Source organism: Jatropha curcas, chromosome 8 (assembly GCF_041381405.1).
Source record: "Jatropha curcas cultivar XTBG-Jc1 chromosome 8, XTBG_Jcur_1.0, whole genome shotgun sequence".
NCBI classification, from domain to species: Eukaryota; Viridiplantae; Streptophyta; class Magnoliopsida; order Malpighiales; family Euphorbiaceae; genus Jatropha; species Jatropha curcas.
In genome coordinates this window covers 27,655,686-27,677,708 of record NC_143158.1, presented here as the reverse complement: position 1 = coordinate 27,677,708, position 22,023 = coordinate 27,655,686, and the positions used below count along the sequence as shown (strand labels likewise).

At 32.4% G+C, this 22,023-nt stretch overlaps 3 protein-coding genes and 3 non-coding genes across 6 annotated transcripts; 2 read left to right on the top strand and 4 right to left on the bottom strand.

The window, feature by feature from the left end:
* The first annotated feature begins 10,192 nt into the window (after positions 1-10,192).
* On the top strand, positions 10,193-12,811 carry LOC149494479 (Pentatricopeptide repeat (PPR) superfamily protein). Its single transcript, XM_089724748.1, has one exon. The coding sequence runs from the start codon at positions 10,382-10,384 to the stop codon at positions 12,719-12,721; it is 2,340 nt and encodes a 779-aa protein (XP_089580874.1). The 5' UTR covers positions 10,193-10,381; the 3' UTR covers positions 12,722-12,811.
* Positions 12,812-13,019: 208 nt separating this feature from the next.
* On the bottom strand, positions 13,020-13,101 carry TRNAS-AGA (transfer RNA serine (anticodon AGA)). Its single transcript has one exon. It is a non-coding gene; the product is annotated as a tRNA-Ser (tRNA).
* Positions 13,102-13,172: 71 nt separating this feature from the next.
* On the bottom strand, positions 13,173-13,254 carry TRNAS-AGA (transfer RNA serine (anticodon AGA)). The gene has a single exon. It is a non-coding gene; the product is annotated as a tRNA-Ser (tRNA).
* Positions 13,255-13,320: 66 nt separating this feature from the next.
* On the bottom strand, positions 13,321-13,402 carry TRNAS-AGA (transfer RNA serine (anticodon AGA)). Its single transcript has one exon. It is a non-coding gene; the product is annotated as a tRNA-Ser (tRNA).
* Positions 13,403-14,694: 1,292 nt separating this feature from the next.
* Positions 14,695-16,653, bottom strand: LOC149494475 (uncharacterized). The gene is made up of 5 exons (XM_089724747.1): positions 16,495-16,653; positions 16,273-16,399; positions 16,080-16,183; positions 15,162-15,293; positions 14,695-15,064 (listed from the first exon to the last, which is right to left on the bottom strand). The coding sequence occupies exons 1-5, from the start codon at positions 16,495-16,497 to the stop codon at positions 15,038-15,040; spliced, it is 393 nt and encodes a 130-aa protein (XP_089580873.1). The 5' UTR covers positions 16,498-16,653; the 3' UTR covers positions 14,695-15,037.
* Positions 16,654-16,926: 273 nt separating this feature from the next.
* Positions 16,927-21,784, top strand: LOC149494474 (uncharacterized). The gene is made up of 8 exons (XM_089724746.1): positions 16,927-17,139; positions 17,574-17,686; positions 18,325-18,396; positions 19,594-19,629; positions 20,415-20,460; positions 20,729-20,816; positions 21,233-21,290; positions 21,436-21,784. The coding sequence occupies exons 1-8, from the start codon at positions 17,061-17,063 to the stop codon at positions 21,484-21,486; spliced, it is 543 nt and encodes a 180-aa protein (XP_089580872.1). The 5' UTR covers positions 16,927-17,060; the 3' UTR covers positions 21,487-21,784.
* The last annotated feature ends 239 nt before the right edge of the window (positions 21,785-22,023 follow it).

The window sequence follows — 22,023 nt, the reverse complement described above, 5'->3', positions numbered from 1 at the left end:
TATAAAAGCAATTTATTTATTATTAATTATTATATTTATAAAGGCCACAAGCTAGAAGACACGTGTTTCTCCACTATAATTAATTAAGCATTATCGGTGTTTGCTGGGGATATTAAGGATTTATTTAATCCATTTGACTTTGCCACGTTACAGGAAAATCAAGACCACATCTGGGACTGGGATCTTTGTCAAGTCGGCTGCTGTACTGTAGGCTACCCTTCTCCGCATACTGGACACGTGTTTACACATGAATGGTACATCTGTTAAAAGAGTGATTGCCCTTTTGCGTACGTGATTCTTTAGAATTAAATGCATCTTCCAACCTGCCGGGGTCAAGTAAGCATAAAAGGACGAATCAGTTAATTAACTTAACCTGATTGCGAATATTTTAATTTGACCTCGCTATCTCTAATTAAGGGTGTTTTCGGAATTCAAATTTTCCATAATTTTTTTTTAGTATTGGAAAAAAGAGATTCGAACCAGGATATATATATATATATATATATATATTTACTATTAGGTTATGTCTTAGTGTGTGAAAATTTTACTTTTTTTTTTTAATTCACTGAAGGCTATACAACATGGGTTATTCCTCCGCTTACTTTATCAAATTAGTGAAAATAACTATATTCGAGAGAACTCAAACTCGAAATCTCTCACTCCTCGCATAAGTGAGAAGACCAATTAAATTATAACTTAATTGGCTTCCATAAGTTATTATAACATGATTTTTTTTTTTTTTTTTGGTTATTAGAAATATGAAAATTGAGGTCATCTAAAAGTGATGCAAATGAATATTAGAAAAATATAGATAAAATTTATTGTTCAAACTATACTAGTTAATTTTCTTAATTTTAGTGAAAACAAATTTTTGTTTTTTTTTTAAACAAAAGAGAGCTAGGAAGAACTAGCTAGAAAGAGAACAAAGGTAACCAACATAAGTCACAAGCCAGCCAAGGTAAGAGATCAACCAGAGGACATTTTAAAATACTCTTTCCGCCTCATTTTGTTTGTATGATTTGATAAATATGCATATTAAAAATTTAGTTACAAAAGTTATTTTGCCTTACTTATGATTGACATATTATTATAATCATGGTAAGTACACAATAATATCTTGCCATAAAACTTAAATAGAGCGTTCTATAATTTTTAAAAATATTTATTTTTAATTGTAAAATTTCTTTAATATTTTTATATAAGGCCTTACTAATTTGTTTAAGATTTAACAATTTTATTTTGAAAATATTATGTTAAATTAAACTCTAAGCATATAAAATGAAATTAAGAAAATAAATTATACTCTCATTTATACTAGCTACTGCATATCAAACCTATATACATTAAATCGAAGTCTGAAATGGTTCAAACTTATTATTGAAGGAATAAAATAATTGAGAATAATGCAAAATATCTCTATCTCGTTAATATTTAAATTACCATTGTTTCCATAAGCATTTTTAATACAAAATGGACAAAAAAAAAAAAAAAAGTGCACAGAAGAAACAATGAAGAACATGCCTGCCCCCTGGTTTTTAGAGGTCACGTCGGTCGAAGCAACTATCTTCCTCAAAATTATACACCTGTAAAGTAATATTTTAGTAAACGAAAGATATAATTAAATTACCAAATCCCACTTTAATTTCATTAAGATTACTTTATTTATTGCTAATTTAAACAACAAAGTCATGATATGGATTATGATTGCCATTAATTAAATTAACTATCTCATAGTAACAATTTTCATTTTATAATAATGAAGATTGGGAAGGTACAAAGTTTCAAATGTGAAATAATTATATATAAATCAAGAATCATATCATGTTAAATTTGATTTGTTTTTCAAAGTTGATTCACTAACTTTAAAGAAAACAAAATTAATTTTGGATTTTAGCTCAATAATTAAGCAAGTGATGGTTTTTTTTTTTTTTCTTCCTCTCTCATGGGGGTTTAAGCGGTCAATTCCTCACCCATTAAGCATGTGCTTTGTCTATTATTATATGGTAATTTGTTGTCTACATTGGATCAATTAGTGAAAAGTATTCTTAATTTTATTCTTCTTTTTTTAAATAAACAAACATTAATACTCTCTCCGTTTTATTTAAATAAGAAAAGTTCCTATTTTGGATGTTCTATCAATAGAAAAAAATTATCTTATTTGGTAACTTTGAAAACAATACCATTTTGAAAAAAATGCTTTCCCCTTATTTAGTTTATGAAAAAAACTTTAATGATGGAAGAATAACAATATAGTGACAGACAAAGATTTGTAAATGCATTTAATGAGGTTATTTACCAAAAATCATTCCTTAATGAATAAAAATGAACATTTTCATAAACTGAGCATTAAAACGAATGAGATAACAATTTTGAACAGAAGATAATCAATTTGTTCCTGACATACAATAAGCTTATAGTGAGCAAGGAAGAACCGATCAAGTGTTGGATTTGTTAATGCATTTTCAACTTTTTTGTTTTTATGCATGTTTAAGTTATTATCATTTCATAAATTAACCTAAAAAAATCCGAACACTAATACATAACTATTCAATTTTTCCTACTCCACATATTTTAATTATATTGATTGGATTTTGTCACGACCCGTTTCCGTGGGCCGGACCGGCACTAGGGCCTAGGTAAGCTTAAGGCCCCCGAGGCCCGTAGTAAGCCTAAATTATTCAATCTGTCTACATGATTCTCCTAATTTCAACAAAACAGTAAGCCCATATGACTTAAGATATAAGTTTTATAAAATTTTTAAACATCTGGCCCAATATCAAATAATACATAAAATTTAACCAGGGCCTATTCACAATAACTCATAATCACAATAAGGGCTTACTAGTTTACCTACAGTTAATTACACAATAATTAATTTATAGCGTAGTGCTAACAATAAGGCCCAATTTAAATACACAACCCTATAACTGCGGAGTTCAATAATAATCTGATAAAAGAGTAACTTATACAACCAAAATTAAATAACAAAAATATAAAGTTTACATTTATAACTCTGCGGAGAAGATTGCAGAGCTTCAATCGAATCAGCTACTTCCTAGTACCTGAGAGGTTTGGAGAGAAGGGGGTGAGTTTTGCAACTCAGTGAATAATAATAAATAATACACACCACATACAGGCAAGCAAAATGCACCCTAGTATACTGAATGAACACACAACAGTCACTCATATGTCATCATATCAGCACCCACAACAATATCACCTTCAAATAATCACATCACGTGGAAATTAGTCAGTGGCGTCACCTAAATCCCCGACGAGCCGTCCTCTCAAACAGCCCATCCTCTCAAACATGTGCACCCGGGGAGCCAATCCCCCATATCTGGCCGACCGGTCTAATCCTCACTTGACCAGTCCTCTCAATATTTTATTTTTACATTCTCTCTTTTCTTTTCCATATCATCAACATCATTTCATCAGTTCATCAGGTGCACACGGGGGCGCCGATCTCCCATTTACCCGGCCGACGGTCCACTTTCATCAGTTCATCAGGATCCTTATTTATCGACCGTCCTCACAAACCCATGGTGACCCACTTCATCCCAACTCCACACAAACAGAGCACAGTATATACACAGCACAAATAATCAAACAATTCATTTATCATCATAATACACCAATTTCATCCAAATGCACAAGTATAATTATAGTGATCATAACATAATATATATGAGAAAATACAATATGTAAATATATAAAATGTAATGTTATGCAAATGCAGTGTTGATATGCATTATTTATTATTACTCACTGTGGTGGAGAGCGAAGCTCTAGTTTTGATTCTATCCGGGAGGAGCACTAGATGGACCCGAGCGATCTAAGCAAAGTAAAAATGACACAAAGAAATAATTCTATCAGACAAAATATTTCTTACCACTCTAAGAATTTTATTTTTATATTCTAGCTTTTCTACGTAATTTACTCTCGAGATTTAATTTATTTATTTTTTTATTATTATTATTTTTTTATAATAATTTATATTTCTACCGAACACTATTTTATTTATTTCCTTTTGACTTGTATTTTATTTCTTACCGAAATTTATTTTTTTATTATTTTTTTTTTCTACCGAAATTTCTTTTATATTTCTACCGAAATTTCGGCAGCATCTCCCCTAAAAAAAATTGGACTATCCACCTGTTAAAAATATCAACAATATCAAATATTTCCAAACCACACAGCCCATCCATCGGGCAATCAATCAAGTAACTTAATCCCGTCCTCCACATTATCCATATCAACATTAATTCATAAATTCTTCTTTAATTCCATAAACCATAATTTCCTACAATTTATTTATTACTAAAACTAAATTCTTTAATTAACCAAGTAATTTTAATTAATCAACACTTACTTTATAACTCAATTAACCATTCATAATTGCTAAGTCAATTTAACTAAATTAATTAACTACAAATAATGAATTTAATTCATTAGCTAATATTACTAAAATTAAATTAATCAACTAAAAGTATGAAAATTAAGCTAACTAAAATGACTAAATTTAGACTAACTATCATGAAAAAATTAAACTAATATTTCTAACATTAAATTATACCCAATATCTTACTGCCGGAATGAAGAGCAGGTGGAGGCTAGTGGCCGGAGGTGCGCTGGAGCAGCAGTAGGGCTGCTGTGGCGTCGGCGGAGGTGACCGATCGGCGCGCTGGAGCGGCGGCAGTGGCAGTAGCGCCTTGACAGGGCTGTGGCGCTGCTGTAGGCGCGACAGAGGAGCAGCAGTCGCGATCTGGGCTTGCTGGCGCGACGTGGAGCTGCTCTGTGAAGGTGCGACTTGCAGCAGTGAGCTACAGCAGTAGTGTGCGGTGGTCGATCTGCTCCAACTTGCAGGCGCAGCACAACAGTAGGGAAGAAGAAAGAAAGAAAGGAAAAGAAAAGGAAAGGAAAGAAAAGAAAGAAAGGAAGAAGAAGAAAAAGAAGAAGAAGAAGAAAAGAGGAGGTGGAGGAGGAGTGGTGGTCGGAGGTGGTGTCGCTGGTGGTCAAGAAGCGCAGAAAAAAAACGGGGGAGGGGAGTGAGGTGTGTGCTAGAAATAGAGGAAAAAAGAAAATTCTAGATGGTTTGGGTCCAACCGGTTCGATTCGGTTCGGTTCGGCCCAAATCTTCGGTTTCCAATTGGTTTACGGGTTTTTCAATCGATTTTTAGTTCGGTTTCCCACAGAGTTCACATTAAAATATTAAAATAAATTTCCAAGCTGTCGGTTTATTAAATTTAATTGGAAAATCTTTGAAAATAAAAATTCGAGTTGTTTCAGTCTTCCCCCCTTAAAAAAAATTCGTCCTCGAATTTTGAAAATAACAAGAAACTAGGATACAATAATTGTTTACGACAATGGTGGTTATGCTTCTCACATAAAGTTGCAAGTTCGTTAGTCAGAGTGGTGAATCTGATTTTTCTTAAATTTAATAATTAAGACAAACCAATGAACAGACCTGGGAAGAAAATCTAATTTATAGAGAGGGTAAGATGATTATAAGATAAATCCATCCCTAAAGTTAATTTAAACGTGAATCATACTATGTCTACAAGTTGTCACCTCAAGTCAAATATTCATAACTTAAAGCACAGATTCGACACTAATATTTACCTTTACACGTAAGAATTTTATTCACTTATAACATCTGCTCAAGTAAGGGTTATTGATCTCATTAGCTCTATATCATGTGTCCTTACATTGATGTATCGTCATTTATTCTCTCACTAGCTATCATAGGCAATGATCATCACTCCATAAGAAACTCATACACCAACCCATTATGTAATCTTACTGATATAAGAATCCACATATTCAATCAAATTTATTACTATTCCAATTTAGAATCCTTATTATTATTATCAATTCTACCATTAAATACCATTCAATCCTTTCCAATTAAAGAGAACAAATTCATGGTATTACTACAAGCTTATTTCAAACAAAATCATGACATTTCTCTAGCTAAGTGCTATCAACTGATAGGATATACTGACTTCTATCTCAATCTCATCACATATTTATCAACTTAACTATTTTCCAACAAAAGATATATAATTTATTCTCAATTCCTACTAATGAGAATTCTCATAAAAAACAAATAATACATCGACTATATAGAGAAAATTTCAATTCACAATCAAATCTCTATTTTAGTTATTAACCTCTCTATCCTTCTTCCCGAATTATCATATCATACCATTTCTTAACTAATTATGACAACAACTTATGCAACTAGCCAAATTAGTTGTTGCCATGCCGAATAATTCTTAATTTATTTTCTAAAATTCGCAAACACAGTTCTATTATACTCCATTCCATCATGAAATCCAGTCTACATTTTTTTTACAAGCTTAATCAAGATGTAAAATTCTCCAAACCGTAATTTATATCCAATTTACCTAGGTCTACGTATCCAGAAATCCTAAACAAGTATTGCCTTTGCTCTAGCTAAGTATGAGATTAAGGATATTAAACCTATAATCTAATTCCTGATTACACTATGTCCATTGTTTTATATTTATTCTTAATCCCATGAATTCTTAAAGAATATTCAGATAATAATATCATAGGGTTATTCCTTTTTCTCCAAGTCTATCATAATGTCTATCACCTCCAAAAATTGTAAAATTTATACCTAATACGATCTAGGAAGATTTTCAACCTTAATTATGTTCTCTCTATATTCTTTACTCCAAACAGGGTTAATAGCTCATTGAATCCCTCAACATCTGAGTTTCAATGTACCATTCCTCAAATGCACCTAACTAATTAAATATTTCCTTAAACCATTAGATATGTCGCAACTACCATTTATAACACAATTCTATTCATTCAATCATAATTGCTACCAATTGCTAAGGAATTCATAGTAGGTTTACATTGACTCTACATTATGTATCAATAATTTTCGCTCTAATTGGTACCTCAATAGTCCCATGAGCAATTTGAATTGATTAGTGATCTGATCGACACACATGAGTTGGCACTCCAATATAATCAAGATGTAGTCTTAGACCATCCTGTTATCACATCCAATAATCCTCTAGTTTATATCCTTAGTCTTCAAACACTAACATGTATTCTCTTCATTAATTTGTTAAAACTATCCCAAATTCACCTTTTCCTTCTTATACCAAGTTTCACTGTTCCATGCAAATGGTAAATTAAAACTCAGCTTGCTTACTAATGAATGAAAATACTCTAATTACCTTCATGTTCTACCAAGGACATAAATATAACTTCCCTTCTTTATCTAATAAAACAAGCAACTTGCAAAAGTTGCACTAATTAATAGAAATTCCTTATTTTAATTGCTTTACGTCAAGAAATTAAATTTATTTACATTCGTTGTCATCTCAAGCTAAGTCCCGTGATCCTTTATCAACTATTATTCCAACTAGATGCTATCAAATTACAGTAGTCAAAATTCTCTTCTCTCTTTCTCTCCAATAGAAAGTCTATCTTTCTTTCTGAATATAAGTACTAAATTCTTTTGTCATCGGGATTACAATCCTCGAATCATTTATCTATTTGTTTAACATAAGACATTCAATAACTTCCTACCTTTGATCTCTTTTTAGATTTAAATTTACTATTCATGAACCACTAAATTCTCGAAACTCACCTCGCAAAGACCCGATTAACTCAACTCAAAAGTTTGGTTATAACATTATCAATTATTTATTTAATATCCTATTAGAATTATCATCAACAGTGATAATTATTTTAAACCTCAAAGCCATTTTTCCTACCTTCAATAGTATACATGTTCCATCATTCTATCTTTAATAATATTTCGCTCCTTTTTTTGTTTAACTACATAGTCTTAACTACTTATTCTAAAACATCTGTTAACTTTCTAAATTTTTATAAATTTTAAATTTATTTACAGCATAAAATTACTATTTATGATCATTTAAATTCTTAATATCCACCTTATCTCTATTTTTTTTTTTTTTTCATTTTCTAATATAATTATCACCCAACATAATAGCGTTCCAATCCCAAGTCCACTAGTTTCCTCTATTATCTTTTACTTTCATTTTATTATACTAGATCCATAAACTTAGTCTGGCTTATTAAACATCCTACATATACTAGGGTCTTACTTATGTCCCGTCTAATACACTCATGAATTCCCAAAGTATAGAAGTCTTTATCTTAAAGCTGCTGAGGTATCACTATTTCTAGTTTTATCAAATCTTGTTACCCATAATCCTTAATTTATTAAACCTCTAATTACTGATTATCCTCATTTAAATCATATTAATTTATACCCTTCACGTTTCTGTAATTGATTCTTTTCTTAATATCCAAACAATAACAGGACTAGATCCATCCTTACTTATCTATTTCATTAGTATTATATCAATTCAATAATTGGACAATTATCTCTCCATGTCCGATGTCATTCATCAATACACTTAATCATCATAGCCCACTATTTACATAACATTAGTACCTTAATTCCCTTATGGAGTCATTAACTCCTTCTCAGATCATAGAATCTCCCATTAAACAAAAATCATTATTTGTAATTCACATACCATCGAGTGTGCAACAATTATTTTAAATATCAAAAGGCTAAATACCATTAGATTTAATTCTTACTTGTACCATATTAAACCATAAGATGCCACAATCCACACAATATCCACCAATATTATTCTTTATGAAAAATACTCATCACCAATTATTATACCAAATCGCACCAAATCCTTCAACATTCAGACCTTATAAAAATCATGTATATCCATTCCATCCAGAAAATATTTATCTCAATAAATATAAGAAATTCCACTAACCAACATCATGTAAATTTCATCAAATTCATATACTCATTCAATACTCTAATTAAATAGATTCTGATGTCCTCGAATCCGAATCATTTAGTTCTCTTGTTAAATTATTAGCAACTCATTCTCAATTCCGCAAGCACACCTATACACACATTCATGCATTCTTAAATATGTATTCCATAAAAGGGTTTTTTGTTTAAACCATCCCCTTAGCATCAGTAACTAAATCACATCTCTAAAGAACAAGGATACAAAATTTTACGGGTTTCCAATTGGTTTACGGGTTTTTCAATCGATTCGGTTCGGTTCGGCCCAAATCTTCGGTTTCCAATTGGTTTACGGGTTTTTCAATCGATTTTTGGTTCGGTTTCCCACAGAGTTCACATTAAAATATTAAAATAAATTTCCAAGCTGTCGGTTTATTAAATTTAATTGGAAAATCTTTGAAAATAAAAATTCGAGTTGTTTCAGATTTATACTCAATATTATTTTTTGTAAAAATTATTGTTCCATACACTATATTACATATGAAATTAATATTTTATATATAAAAGCCAAAAATTTTAAAATTATTTTTGCTTGAGGAGGTATGAATTATCCCATCAAATTCATTATGACACATTTTAGCCTAAGTCCATGTAATTAAAGCACATAATTAAATTTAAATTATAAAAAAAATACTCTTTAAGTTGATTAAATTATCTTTGTTTTCTATTTCTCATAATTATTCAAATTTCAATAATTCTCTCTTCGTTAATCTACCACTAAAATTAAGAGAGAGAAAGAGAGAAGTGACAAAATAGATTTTTTAAGAAATTGTGAAAAAAATAGAATTGAAAACAGTTAATTAATATTCTTTAATCTTCTCAAAATTACAGAATTTTGAACGAATTATTTGCGTAAAGAAAATTATAGCCCAAATGAATAGTACATTTATTTTTATATTTTTTATATAAAAAATTAATTTAAGTAATTTTTACTTAAAAATGAAAAATATAAAATAATTCCTTCAACCTAAATATTTAAGTTCAAACACAAATTATTTAAAATAAAGTTATTGTGTTGTCTTCTTGTATATAACATTTTACTCCAATTTCTCTCTTTAATTATAAATAAAAGATAGAATCCAATGTATTTTTATTTTTGTTTATATTTTCTAAAACAGTTAATGGAATTTTTTTTAAAAAATGGTAACAGATACCTGAGTTCATTGTTCGATCTTTGCAAAATCAATAACTTCATCCGTGAAAATGTATGTTTTTTTGAAAAGAGATCATAATTTGAAATAAGCGCAGATAGATGGACATGTTGTTCTTACTTCTTAACTGCGGAAACGTTGGACGACAAGGAAAATATTTCCTGTCGTTTATGCCTGACAGGAAAAAGCTTCTTTTTTATTCGGACAAAGGGAAACAACGTCGTTTTGCGTGTTTTCTACAAAGTGAGACAAGTACATATCCTTCAGAAGCAGTAGGTAATTGTTATTTAGCTTTACCAAGGCGCGCATGGTGGTGGCGGTAAATGCAGAAGTCAAGGGATGCTAAACGGATTATCTTCTTCTTAAACTTGTAATGGTTATCCACCAACCATTTTCTAATACCCTACACAGAATCGCCAAGCAACGGTCATCTACTTTAAAAAACCTTCATACATATAACAATGCAAGCCAACTGTTCGATAAAAATCCTCGACCAAATGTTGTTTCCATTCACAGGTCTATGCTCGATTCTATACACAAAAATCTCCCATTTCAAGCCATTCATATCTTCAAGAAACACCTTCAATTGGGTTTTCTTAGTAGCATTGATGAAGTTAGTATCTCCCTTGCCCTCAAAGCTTGCTCCAATGACCCGTTACTTGGATCTCAAATCCATGGCTTTGCCATTACTTCTGGATTTGATTCGTATATTACAGTTCCTAATGCGCTAATGAACATGTACTGCAAGTCTGGGCTGTTTAGTCAAGCTTTACGTATTTTTGACAATTTAAATAATCCTGATATTGTTTCTTGGAATACTGTACTTTCTGGGTTTCAATGGAGTGAAGATGCTTTAAATTTTGCTCTTAAAATGAATTCAAGTGGCATTTTTTTTGATGCTGTAACTTATACTAGTGTTCTTGCTTTTTGTTCAAGGAATGAAGAGTTTCTCTTTGGATTACAATTGCATTCATGTATAATAAAATTTGGATTAGACTCTGAAGTTTTCGTTGGGAATGCACTTGTAACTATGTATTCGAGATGCAGATGGTTACTGGAAGCAAGAAGAGTGTTTGAGGAAATTCCAGTTAAGGATTTGGTTTCATGGAATGCAATTTTATCAGGCTATACACAGGAAGGAATTTTTGGGTTAGAAGCAATTTGTATCTTTATCGAAATGGTTAGAAGAGAAATAACACTTGATCATGTCTCATTTACTAGTGCAGTCTCAGCTTGTGGTCATGAGAAAAACTTGAGGCTTGGGAAGCAAATACATGGTTTAAGTATAAAAAGAGGATATGGGGAACATGTTTCGGTTGGTAATGTTCTCATTTCAATGTACTCAAAGTGTGAGGTCACTGAAGATGCTAAGTTGGTGTTCCAGCATATGGATGGGCGTAATGTAGTCTCATGGACTACAATGATATCTATTGATGAAGCAAATGCTGTAGCACTCTTTAATGAGATGAGATTAGATGGGGTTTATCCTAATGATGTTACATTTGTTAGTCTAATCCATGCTATAACGATTGGGGATTTAATTGAATCAGGCAAGGTGGTTCATGGATTTTGTATAACGAGTGGGTTTTCCTCGAAATCAAGTGTATGTAATAGTTTGATCACCATGTATGCTAAGTTTGGATCCATAAAAGACTCGACGAAGGTTTTTGAGGAGATTCACTGCAGAGAAATCATAACATGGAATGCTTTAATTTCTGGGTATGCAAAAAATGGACTTTCTCTAGAAGCTATTCGCACATTCTTCTCAGCACTTAAGGAATCAAAGCCCAATGAATACACATTTGGTAGTGTCTTGAATGCAATTGGTGCTGCTGAGGATGTATCTTTAAAACATGGTCAAAGATGCCACTCTCAAATAATAAAACTTGGGTTAAACACTAACCCAATTGTTGCTAGTGCTCTTCTTGACATGTATGCAAAGCGTGGTAGCATTTGCGAGTCTCAACAAGTATTTGCTGAAACACCTCAAAGAAGTCAATTTTCATGGACAGCAATTATCTCTGCCTATGCAAGACATGGAGACTATGAATCAGTCATAAATTGGTTTGAGAAGATGGAGAAGGAAGGTGTGAGTCCTGACTCAATCACCTTCCTTTCTGTAATTGCAGCCTGTGGAAGAAAGGGAATGGTTGATATGGGGAAACATCTTTTTGACTCGATGATTAAGAACTATCAGATTGAACCATCTTCAGAGCATTATTCTTGTATGGTGGATATGCTGGGCCGTGCAGGGCAACTTAAAGAGGCACAGGAGCTTGTGAACCGCATTCCAGGAAGGCCAGGATTGTCTGTGCTGCAGAGCTTGTTAGGGGCTTGTAGGATACATGGAGATGTAGAGACAGGAGAAAGGGTAGCTGATGCTTTGATAGCGATGGAACCTACAGAGTCAGGTTCATATGTGTTGATGTCTAACCTGTATGCCGAGAAAGGACAATGGGAAGAGGTGGCAAAGGTAAGAAGAGGAATGAGAGAGAAAGGAGTGAAGAAGGAAGTAGGGTTTAGTTGGGTTGATGATGGAAATATTTATGCATCTTTAAGTTCGCATCCATTTTCATCAGGGGACACAACACACGCACAGTATGAGGAGATATATAGAATGGCAGAATGTTTGGCATCAGAAATGAAGTTTTTGAGAGACAGAAAGCGCTGCCAATATAGCTTCATGAAAGATGGAAACTTCAGATTTAGCTAAGATGAGGCAATAATTTTGTAATTGAAAATTTTGAGAAACAATTTATGTATTAATTTGTTTTTGAAATTTTGAGATTGTAGTTAACCAAAATGAACACTCGTTTGTTGTTCTCTTTTCATAATTTATTGTGAACAATTCATGTTTGAGAAAAATGAAACCAAATAGCATACGAGGGAGGTTGGCAAGTCTAGCGAATTCCTTTTAACTTTGAGAAGAAACGAGTACCTGACAACACCACACAAAAGAATAATGAATTTCTGTTTAATAGAATGTATGACTGAAAAACAAAAACAAAAACCGTGGTCGGCAGGATTCGAACCTGCGCGGGCAGAGCCCACATGATTTCTAGTCATGCCCGATAACCACTCCGGCACGACCACTGGTTGCTTAGGTACACTTTAAAAACATATACAAAATTGGCATGTTCAATAGTATAACGGAAAAATGAAATCGTGGTCGGCAGGATTCGAACCTGCGCGGGCAGAGCCCACATGATTTCTAGTCATGCCCGATAACCACTCCGGCACGACCACCTGTCGGTAAGCTTTAAAAGAGGGTAACTCACTATCTGTTTAATAGTAATGAAGAAAAACGAAAATCGTGGTCGGCAGGATTCGAACCTGCGCGGGCAGAGCCCACATGATTTCTAGTCAAGCCCGATAACCACTCCGGCACGACGACACGGAGCTTCCGAGTACCGGAAACATTTCTATAAGAAAGGTGCTATCATTCAGAATCAACCAATAAAATTCTTTGTAAAATAATCTTTTAAATTTTGTTTTCTCTTAAATAAAATATGGACATAAAGACTTGATTGGGAGTTGTTATCAATTTTAGGACTCGCAATGTTATAATAACTCTAAGTAGAAAATTCATTATAAATGAATCTTGAATAAAATGTAATATAAAAATAATTAGTAAAAAAAATCTAAAAGTTTTTTAAAATTAAAAAAAAAAAAAAAAAACACCTTAATCGATAGACAATAACAATTACTCTTGCACGAAATCATTGATCACAAATTCACAATCACAAATATTTTTTTTTAGCTATATTTCTTTAGAAACCATCCTCACTATATTTCTTGTTGTATTCACAAATATATAGCCTGGGTTAAATTGATTATAAAAATTGAGCATAAATTCAATTTTGAATTTCTCTTTTCACAATATTAAAAAAATAAAATGATGAAATACATAAATTTCAGTTCATGTAATTTTCTCTTGTTTTAACAGCTTATTTTTCTCTTTAATATCTCAAATAATAAAATTAAATATATTTTAGTAATCTAATTTTTTTGATCATTGAAAAAAAAAGAAAAACAAAATTAATATCAAATAAGCTCTAAACTGCCCCCTTTTTGTATTTTTAAATATTGCAATTACTAGCGAAACTAGAAATTATTAACACGAGCAAAATTCCTCTCATCTTTTTCATAGCATGCTATATTTAAAAAAAAAAAAGATTTTATTGATTGCAAAAAGAATATTCGAATAAAATAATTAAAATCAAACTATGAAAACAAAAATTAAAGATAATTAATTTAAACTCATAGATTAAATTTGTAAAAGATAAATGACAAATTTCGAAAAAATCAGCAGTTGAGAATACAAAACTAGAAATTTAAAAGTTAAAATATGAAAAGCAGGGAACTGAAAGGCGAAAATAAAACAAAGCCACTTTCAAAATAACAGTAAGCATATTTTTTTCTCGGTCGCCTTCCTTTTCTTCACCATGTCCCAACAAATGTCAACGAAAGGTTCTTTTTTGCTAAAGAAAAATACCCAACTCTTGTTTTCTTGTCTCAAAAGAAAAATGGATATTAAGTTCTATTTTAAGTTCCCACAAAACGATCAGAAATAAGAGAAATGAGGATAAATTAGGTAAGGACAAGAATAGAAATCAGCAGCATCTACTGCAAAGTTTAAATCAAGGCCAATTGGCCAAATTATCTCCAGAAAGAAGATACAAGAGCTAAATAACCTCATCCATAATAGATGCCATTGTAATATAAGGGAACTCAGGTTTAGAAACTGGTATTACATTTGGCAAAAAAAAAACTAGATCTTTATGCAGCAACATGCCAGCAACTCACACTAAACAAGTCATATAATAAGTTCATAGCACAACTTATCTCAAGGTTCGGCAAATTATCGCGAGTAGTCACAATACTTAAACAAAACTCAAAACTAAAAATCTTAAATGTCATTGTAAAAGCTTTTGACTCTAATGATACAACTTCATCAGTCAAAGCCTCCCATGGACCAGCTGCTAACAATCCAAGAGGCCCATCACACCGAATTGCAATCCGTAATATTTCATATCAAGAGTTTTTCAATAGCATCCTACATTAAAAAAAAATGAATAATCAGATTCCTGATTCAAATTCATCTACAAAATTGATTATGAATTCCAAAAGCATTTCAGAAGGAAAAAAAATACCTTCAAGTGTTGTATTTGAGTCTTCAATTGGCTACCCTCATTTGTTGTCACAGAACAGGCAATAACAGGTCTTGTGACACCACATGCTCGGCCAAGTGCTTGCTTTGAAGGGACAAATACATAGGGAACGTTCTGCCAAATTCAAACAGAGAGTTCAAATGAGTCATAAGCCATTTGGACTCTGGAAAGAGTTGCAACTAGGAACTAAAAGTCAAATCCAATAAATCAGTATTTGTTATAAGGAAAAGGGTAACATGGGTACAATTTGCTTTATTCTGAGACAAAAGTAGAAACATGTGAGAAATCTAAACTTCAAATCTGAGGCTTTCAGCAGATGTTAATAAAAATAAACATCTGAAGTTACCTAAAACTAACTTCTCCCTCATTAACTAGAATAATCTTAGACAGATCAAAATGTACCATTATACCAACATAGAACTAAACGATGGACTAAAAAGATCAGAAATCTCAAATACTTCAGTTCAAAGGATTTCCATACATTCACTTTACGCAATCAAAGTATAATCTAGGATACTAGTATGAGTGAATACACAGCATACAAAAAGAAAAAACAATCAGAAACAGCTAATGAACAACAGCAACTCACATGAATCAGAGAAAAAGAGAACTAAAGATTTATCTCACAGTAGCATCTAGTTGCACAAAATTGACCTGAATTTGAATCCATAGACAACTGAACACGATATATGAGATGACTCTTTTAAATAAAATACCTTAACTCATGTCAGAACCATATAGAAAAAAGGACACTACTAAAAGAAAACCCTAAAATCGAAAACTACTAAACACCCATAAAAATGCATAACCTGCACTTTCCTACTCTGTTAGGAAACAAATCCAACAACTTGAATACCGAAGCTAGGCATTTACTAAACGCTTAAAAAACAAGAGACTAACCTTATCCTCAGCAAGCAAAGGAAGATGGAGAAGAATCTCGAGCGGCTCAGTATCCGCGGCCATCACGATAAACTCAGAGATACCCCTATTAAGGGTCTTAGTGGCTGAAATTAAAAACATATTACATGCTGACAAAACAAGCATATACATATCAGAGACAAGTAAAAACAGAAGTAGCATGTGGAGAGCTAACCTTCATTTGCACCTTTTTTGAGTTGCTTGTAGTTGGCAGCTTGTTGAACAAGATCCAGAATTGTTATGGTGAGTTGTGCATCGGCAAGTGGGTATGCCTTAGGGTTCACCGCTTCAACTCCTCCTGTCTGCAAAATCAAATGTAAAAAGCTGAATAAAACCCCCAAAGCTCAAAATCATATAACAAATGAGTATGTTTTGTGAGATTGAAGAGAAACGGTACCATTCTTCTTGTTTTGCTTTGAATGCAAATAAGAGGAGGCTAGGGTTTTTGCTAGGGATTAAAAGCGAGCGTATAAGTCCTGGGTTTAAGGTCTAAAATTGGCCGAAAGGGTAAAATATATAGAGAGGTCAGGAAGGGACCAATAAAACGACGTTGTTTCGTATTAACCCTATAACCACTTATTAATTAATTGATGATTTAACCATTTGATATTTTTAAATGGTGACAATTAACGTCTAGTAATAAAAAATTGATGAGTCTAGTTTCCATAAGCATCTCATCTCATCTCATCTCATCTCATCTCATCTCATGATATGAAAACACTCATAGAAAGTAATATTTAATTTTTTTCCAATAATATTTGAAAAAAATAAAAATTGATGTCAACGAAGAAGGGGAAAAGCATAAATCTAAATACAGATGTCGCAACTCAATTCGAAGTGACACGCCCACATTTCACTGTAATCAGTCCAACCTATAAATAAACACAGCTCTAGCCTCTTGCACAATAATTCCCCAGATTTTGGCGACACGAAAAGAGAGAGGGAGAGATCGTTGCAGAAGAAATGGGGTGGACAGGGGAGACAATTGACTCCATCAAGTCTATTCAGATCAGACAAGCTATTACTCAGGTCATTAGTCTTGGTTCGTCTCTTCCCCTTCTCTCATTTTCTTTGTATCGAATATAATGCTTTTAATTGAAAATGGAGGGCAGGTATGTATGTGTATATATATATATATATGAAAGGAACGCATTAGTGATTATCTTCTTCTTTGAGATCAGTAGTTTTTAACATAAAAAAAGTTCAATTCACGTTTGAGAACAGTTGGGTTTTTATTTTAAGGGAGAATATATAGCCGTTAGTGCTTTTTATCAATGTTGAGTTGTATTTGTTCCGTAACTTCTAATAGGCAAAAAATGATATTTGAAAGTAGGGGATTTCTTTTGTCATTTGCATTTGTATTTCGGTTTGTTCATTGTGTTAAAGGTTTCTTTTAGGAAGCTAGCTTCTTTTTTTTTTTTTTTTTTCTGTTCCTTTTCTGCTCTGTTCATTCTTTTACTGGTATGAGCATTGCAGGCTTGATTGTGACTTCAGCTCTAATAATATGGAAGGCATTGATGTGTATAACTGGTAGTGAGTCACCTGTTGTAGTTGTGCTCTCTGAAAGTATGGAACCTGGTTTCCAAAGAGTAAGTCCATTTTACTTTAAAGTAAAGAACCCCCAGGCATCGATGTGATTATGCTTGTTTTTGTTTAACCATTCACATGAAAGCTGCTTTGAAATTCTCATATGATTGTGCTTCTTCAAAAATAGCAATAATTGGTGAAGATGTCAAATGATATGTTTTTAACACTGTAGCTATTTACAAGGTGTTGCTGAAGTGTATAAAGAAAATGTAATGTCATTTTTGTTCATGTTATCTGGTTATTGAAAGCGCTCTGTTAAGATTTTGACGGTGCTTGGAACTTATCATGGTATCACTGTCACCAACTTCTATTAGTGGTTCGTTTGTTTATTTGTGGATATGTCATGTAGTTAGAATGTTAGACATCAAGTCTTTCAATATTGCACACCATTTTATGGACCCTTCATTATTTTGAAGATTTTGTAGCAGTAATTAACTTGATTTATAACAATGGATTCCATGGAAAGCATCACCTATTTCAACCATGAGACACGGTATTGCAAAGGTGGTAGCAATTATTTTTTGTTTTCACATCATCATCCCATTGTTTATTTCATATGATGATCTAACAGCTTTGTGTTGCACTTTTTTATCATTACTATTTCCCCATCCTGTAACATAACCCTTTCATTGTGTTGCAGGGTGACATTTTGTTCTTGCATATGAGCAAGGATCCTATTCGAACTGGGGAGATCGTTGTGTTTAACATAGATGTAAGCTCATTGTTCTGCTATTCATAATTGGCTCTGTTTTTTCTCTTTCTTGCCAGTGATCTTCAGCTATCTAGTTATGTTCATATGAGCATTATTGTTTTGGTTCTAATAATGAGTTTTTGGTCTCTTTAAGCTTTTCACTTTTGTGTTTTACTATGACATTTTTCAGTTTTGTTCTTTTAGAGAAGTAATTGTTTTAATGTGAAATTTTTTTATTTTGTTCTTTTAGAGAAGTAATTCATTTATTATCTGGCATACTGGTCATATTGGTTGGATATTCGTGCTCTATTGACGTTGATTAGCTTCTTTCACAGAAAAATTTGGTGATTGCACTGTGCTTTACCATGGTTGTTTATTCTTTATTCGTGTTTCATGTTCAGCAGTTTTTGTAGTTCTTTAAAATTGCACCTTTTAGGCAACTGCATGTATAACAGCATTCTGAGTGTATGAGAACAAATTGAACTGCTTAGTGTCCTTGCATCTAGAAAGGGTGTTTCATTGCATGAGGCATTGAGTCTTCTTGCATTTTGGGCTTAATGAGGATTAGGGTTATGCAGCTTGTTTCCTGCATTGCTAAGAGGCTGTCTTGATGGGTTGAACACATGATCTTTTGCTCACAGTGCACTAATGTTCTCTATGGCAAGGCTCCTCCTTATTATCATTCTTTGAGAAAAGGAAATAGTCACACTCTAGGCGAATCCCACATCGACTAAGAACAAGGTGGAAGTGAAATACATAAGGAAGGGCAAGCCTTAGACTAGTATGAGGCCTTTTAGGCTATGAGTTGGTTCTAGCTCAAGACTGAAACCGTGTGGGCCGGAGTTGGTTCGGCCGAAAGCGGACAATATCTTGCTAGGCCTGGGTTGTTCAGAAATAATGAACTAGTGAACACACATAACTATCAACCCAATTGCGAAGCTGGAGATTTTCCTTTTAGGATATAACTATCTAATATCTATTTGAACTTGCTCTGCTCTGTAGCTAATGAACTTTACAACCCTTGCTAAATGGGTGTCTTATGATCTTATGCTTTTTCCTTTGGCCCTTTGTTATATATATATATATATATATATATATATATATATATATATATATATATATATATATATATTTCTACTTGTATGCAACTACTGAACATTACAGTTTTTTTTTTTTTTTTTTTTCCTGGTGCTAATATATCTTCTGTACATTGTTTAGGGACGTGAGATTCCAATTGTTCATCGAGTGATTGAGGTAAAATATATGCAAGATTCCATATTTTTTTTGTCTATTTATGATTGTTTTATTTCCAGTCAACAAATACGCAGAGCAAATGAACAGGGTTGACAATTGACAGCATCATAGACCAACCGGATCATGCTGATAATATTATGCTTTTCAAATGAAAAGAAAAATATGGACTTATTGATCCTTAAACAAAGGAGAACAAACTAAAGCATTATGGACCAGCAGGATCATGCTAATAATTTACACTTTTCAAATGAAAGAAAAGAAGTTATGGACTTATTGATCCTTATATATAGAAAGGAGAACATAGTACAGTCATGAAAGTAGCATACAGAATTCAATCTCCTGTATTCAATTTTAATTGAGGATGTCCAATGTTTCTCAAAGAAGCATACTGGTTGAACATATGAAACAAGACTCAACATATCTTCTAACCTTGCTTTTTTCTTAAGGACGTGAGAAAATAGTAAATTAAGTGACATTCCATAAATTCTAAACCATTGTTTCCAGAATTGGTTAACGACACAACTTTCATACATGGATTGGATGAGCTCACAATAAAACTAAGTAGGGAGTCATATTTACAGGATTAGTTGTATTCTTTTGCTATACTTAATGATAAACTTTGAACTTCCCTCTGTTGAAGTTGCTAAATTTGTTTCAGTATGCAAAAGAGCTGCAACATATCTTTTTGCAAGTAGTGCATGCTTCTCCTACTACACTAGATTAGTTTCTAATAATGTTTTTGACTTCAATAACAAAATTATCTATGTTCTATTATTTCTTGTTAGGTACATGAGCGACAAGATAGCAAAGATGTTGATATCCTTACAAAAGGTAACATGTTCTAAGACTAAAGTAGTTAAATTTCTGTCATGCTAAACCTTAATGGTGATATTTCTTCTACTTAGTAACAAGATATACTCTGATGAACTGGACATGCTCTCTTCCCATGGACAACTTTTTAAGCTACTTACTACTAATGAAAAATAAACCGGAAATAGTTTTGAATACGTCTGGAGTGTTTGTTTATGCTTGTAGTTTCAGTAGGTATTCTCTCTCTGCTTATCACTGATTGATTCATCAATTGGCTATTTTTTATCAGGAGACAACAATGATGTAGATGATAGGTCTTTATATGCTTATGGTCAGTATTGGTTGAAGCGGCAACATATCATGGGGAGAGCTGTTGGGTACGTCATGCTTATGTTTTTTTCTTTTTCAAAAATATTATTAAGCTGGCAAACAATTCCAAAGAATGATTTAGTACTGCTCATGCATAGTGTTTATGTTACAAAATCTTAATTTATTGGACTTATCACAGTTTTTGAGAGGTACAATTAGTTAAAATCTGAGTGTATTTTGGCATATACTGTGATATGCCATTTTATCTGATACTAGTTGATCAAATTTTATAAACGTCTAGGCAAAGTGAAAGTTCCTCGTGTTGGTTAATTTGTTTACCAAAATAAATTCTCTTTTACAACCATTTCGGTGTGAGAAATGCAACCACTTTCCCTTCTAGTGAATTTTCTTTTTCATAATATTAATACTACTAAATGTATGCATCATCTTGATTTATGTGATGTGTTATTGTCTGTTCCCACAGATTCTTGCCTTATGTTGGTTGGGTGACAATTATCATGACTGAGAAGCCTTTAATCAAGGTAGTTTCAAACATTTCCTAGTTTTCATTGAAAAGAACAAAGTGATTACATTATCCACAAAAAATAAAAAAGTTTTTTGCAGACAGAACAAAAGCAAAACGAAACTAACACATTTCTTTTATTTTTCTATTTGCTTTGCTTGCAGTACATACTCATAAGCATTTTGGGTTTGCTAGTCATTACCTCAAAGGATTAGGTAAACAAGTTTTGAAGACTAATTTAGTACTGGGAGCAAAGAAAATTAGATATGAGATCTCAACATGCAATTTTGTGCTTGTAGTTGATGAAATATATTTGTTCCTTGAGAAGCTATTATGTGAATGATACTTTTTTTTCCCATGACTTGAAATTATCATTCCTTTTAATGGTTATGTTTTACTGCTTGTTAATGATTAAATGTAAGTCTGACAAATGTCAGTCCATGATGTACAAGATGGTGTTCCATGGATTCCTTCTCTTGAATGAAATGAACAGGATTAGGATTATGTTATCGACTTTCATGAGTTGCAAAGCAAGTTCCTTCTGTAATTGGCAATTGCATTTTTTCACATCTGAAAAAGATACAGTGATTTTTAGTTAGCTATGACTATGTATTGCCTAGGGCTATAGTTTGCTTGCCTGATTTCAAATTGATCATTTCTCGACATCAAAGGGAAAAGTGGTGATCTTGTTAAAGTGGGGAGAGGGGAGAATTTTGTGTCGTAACAGATATCCTTACCAATTAACGAATTTC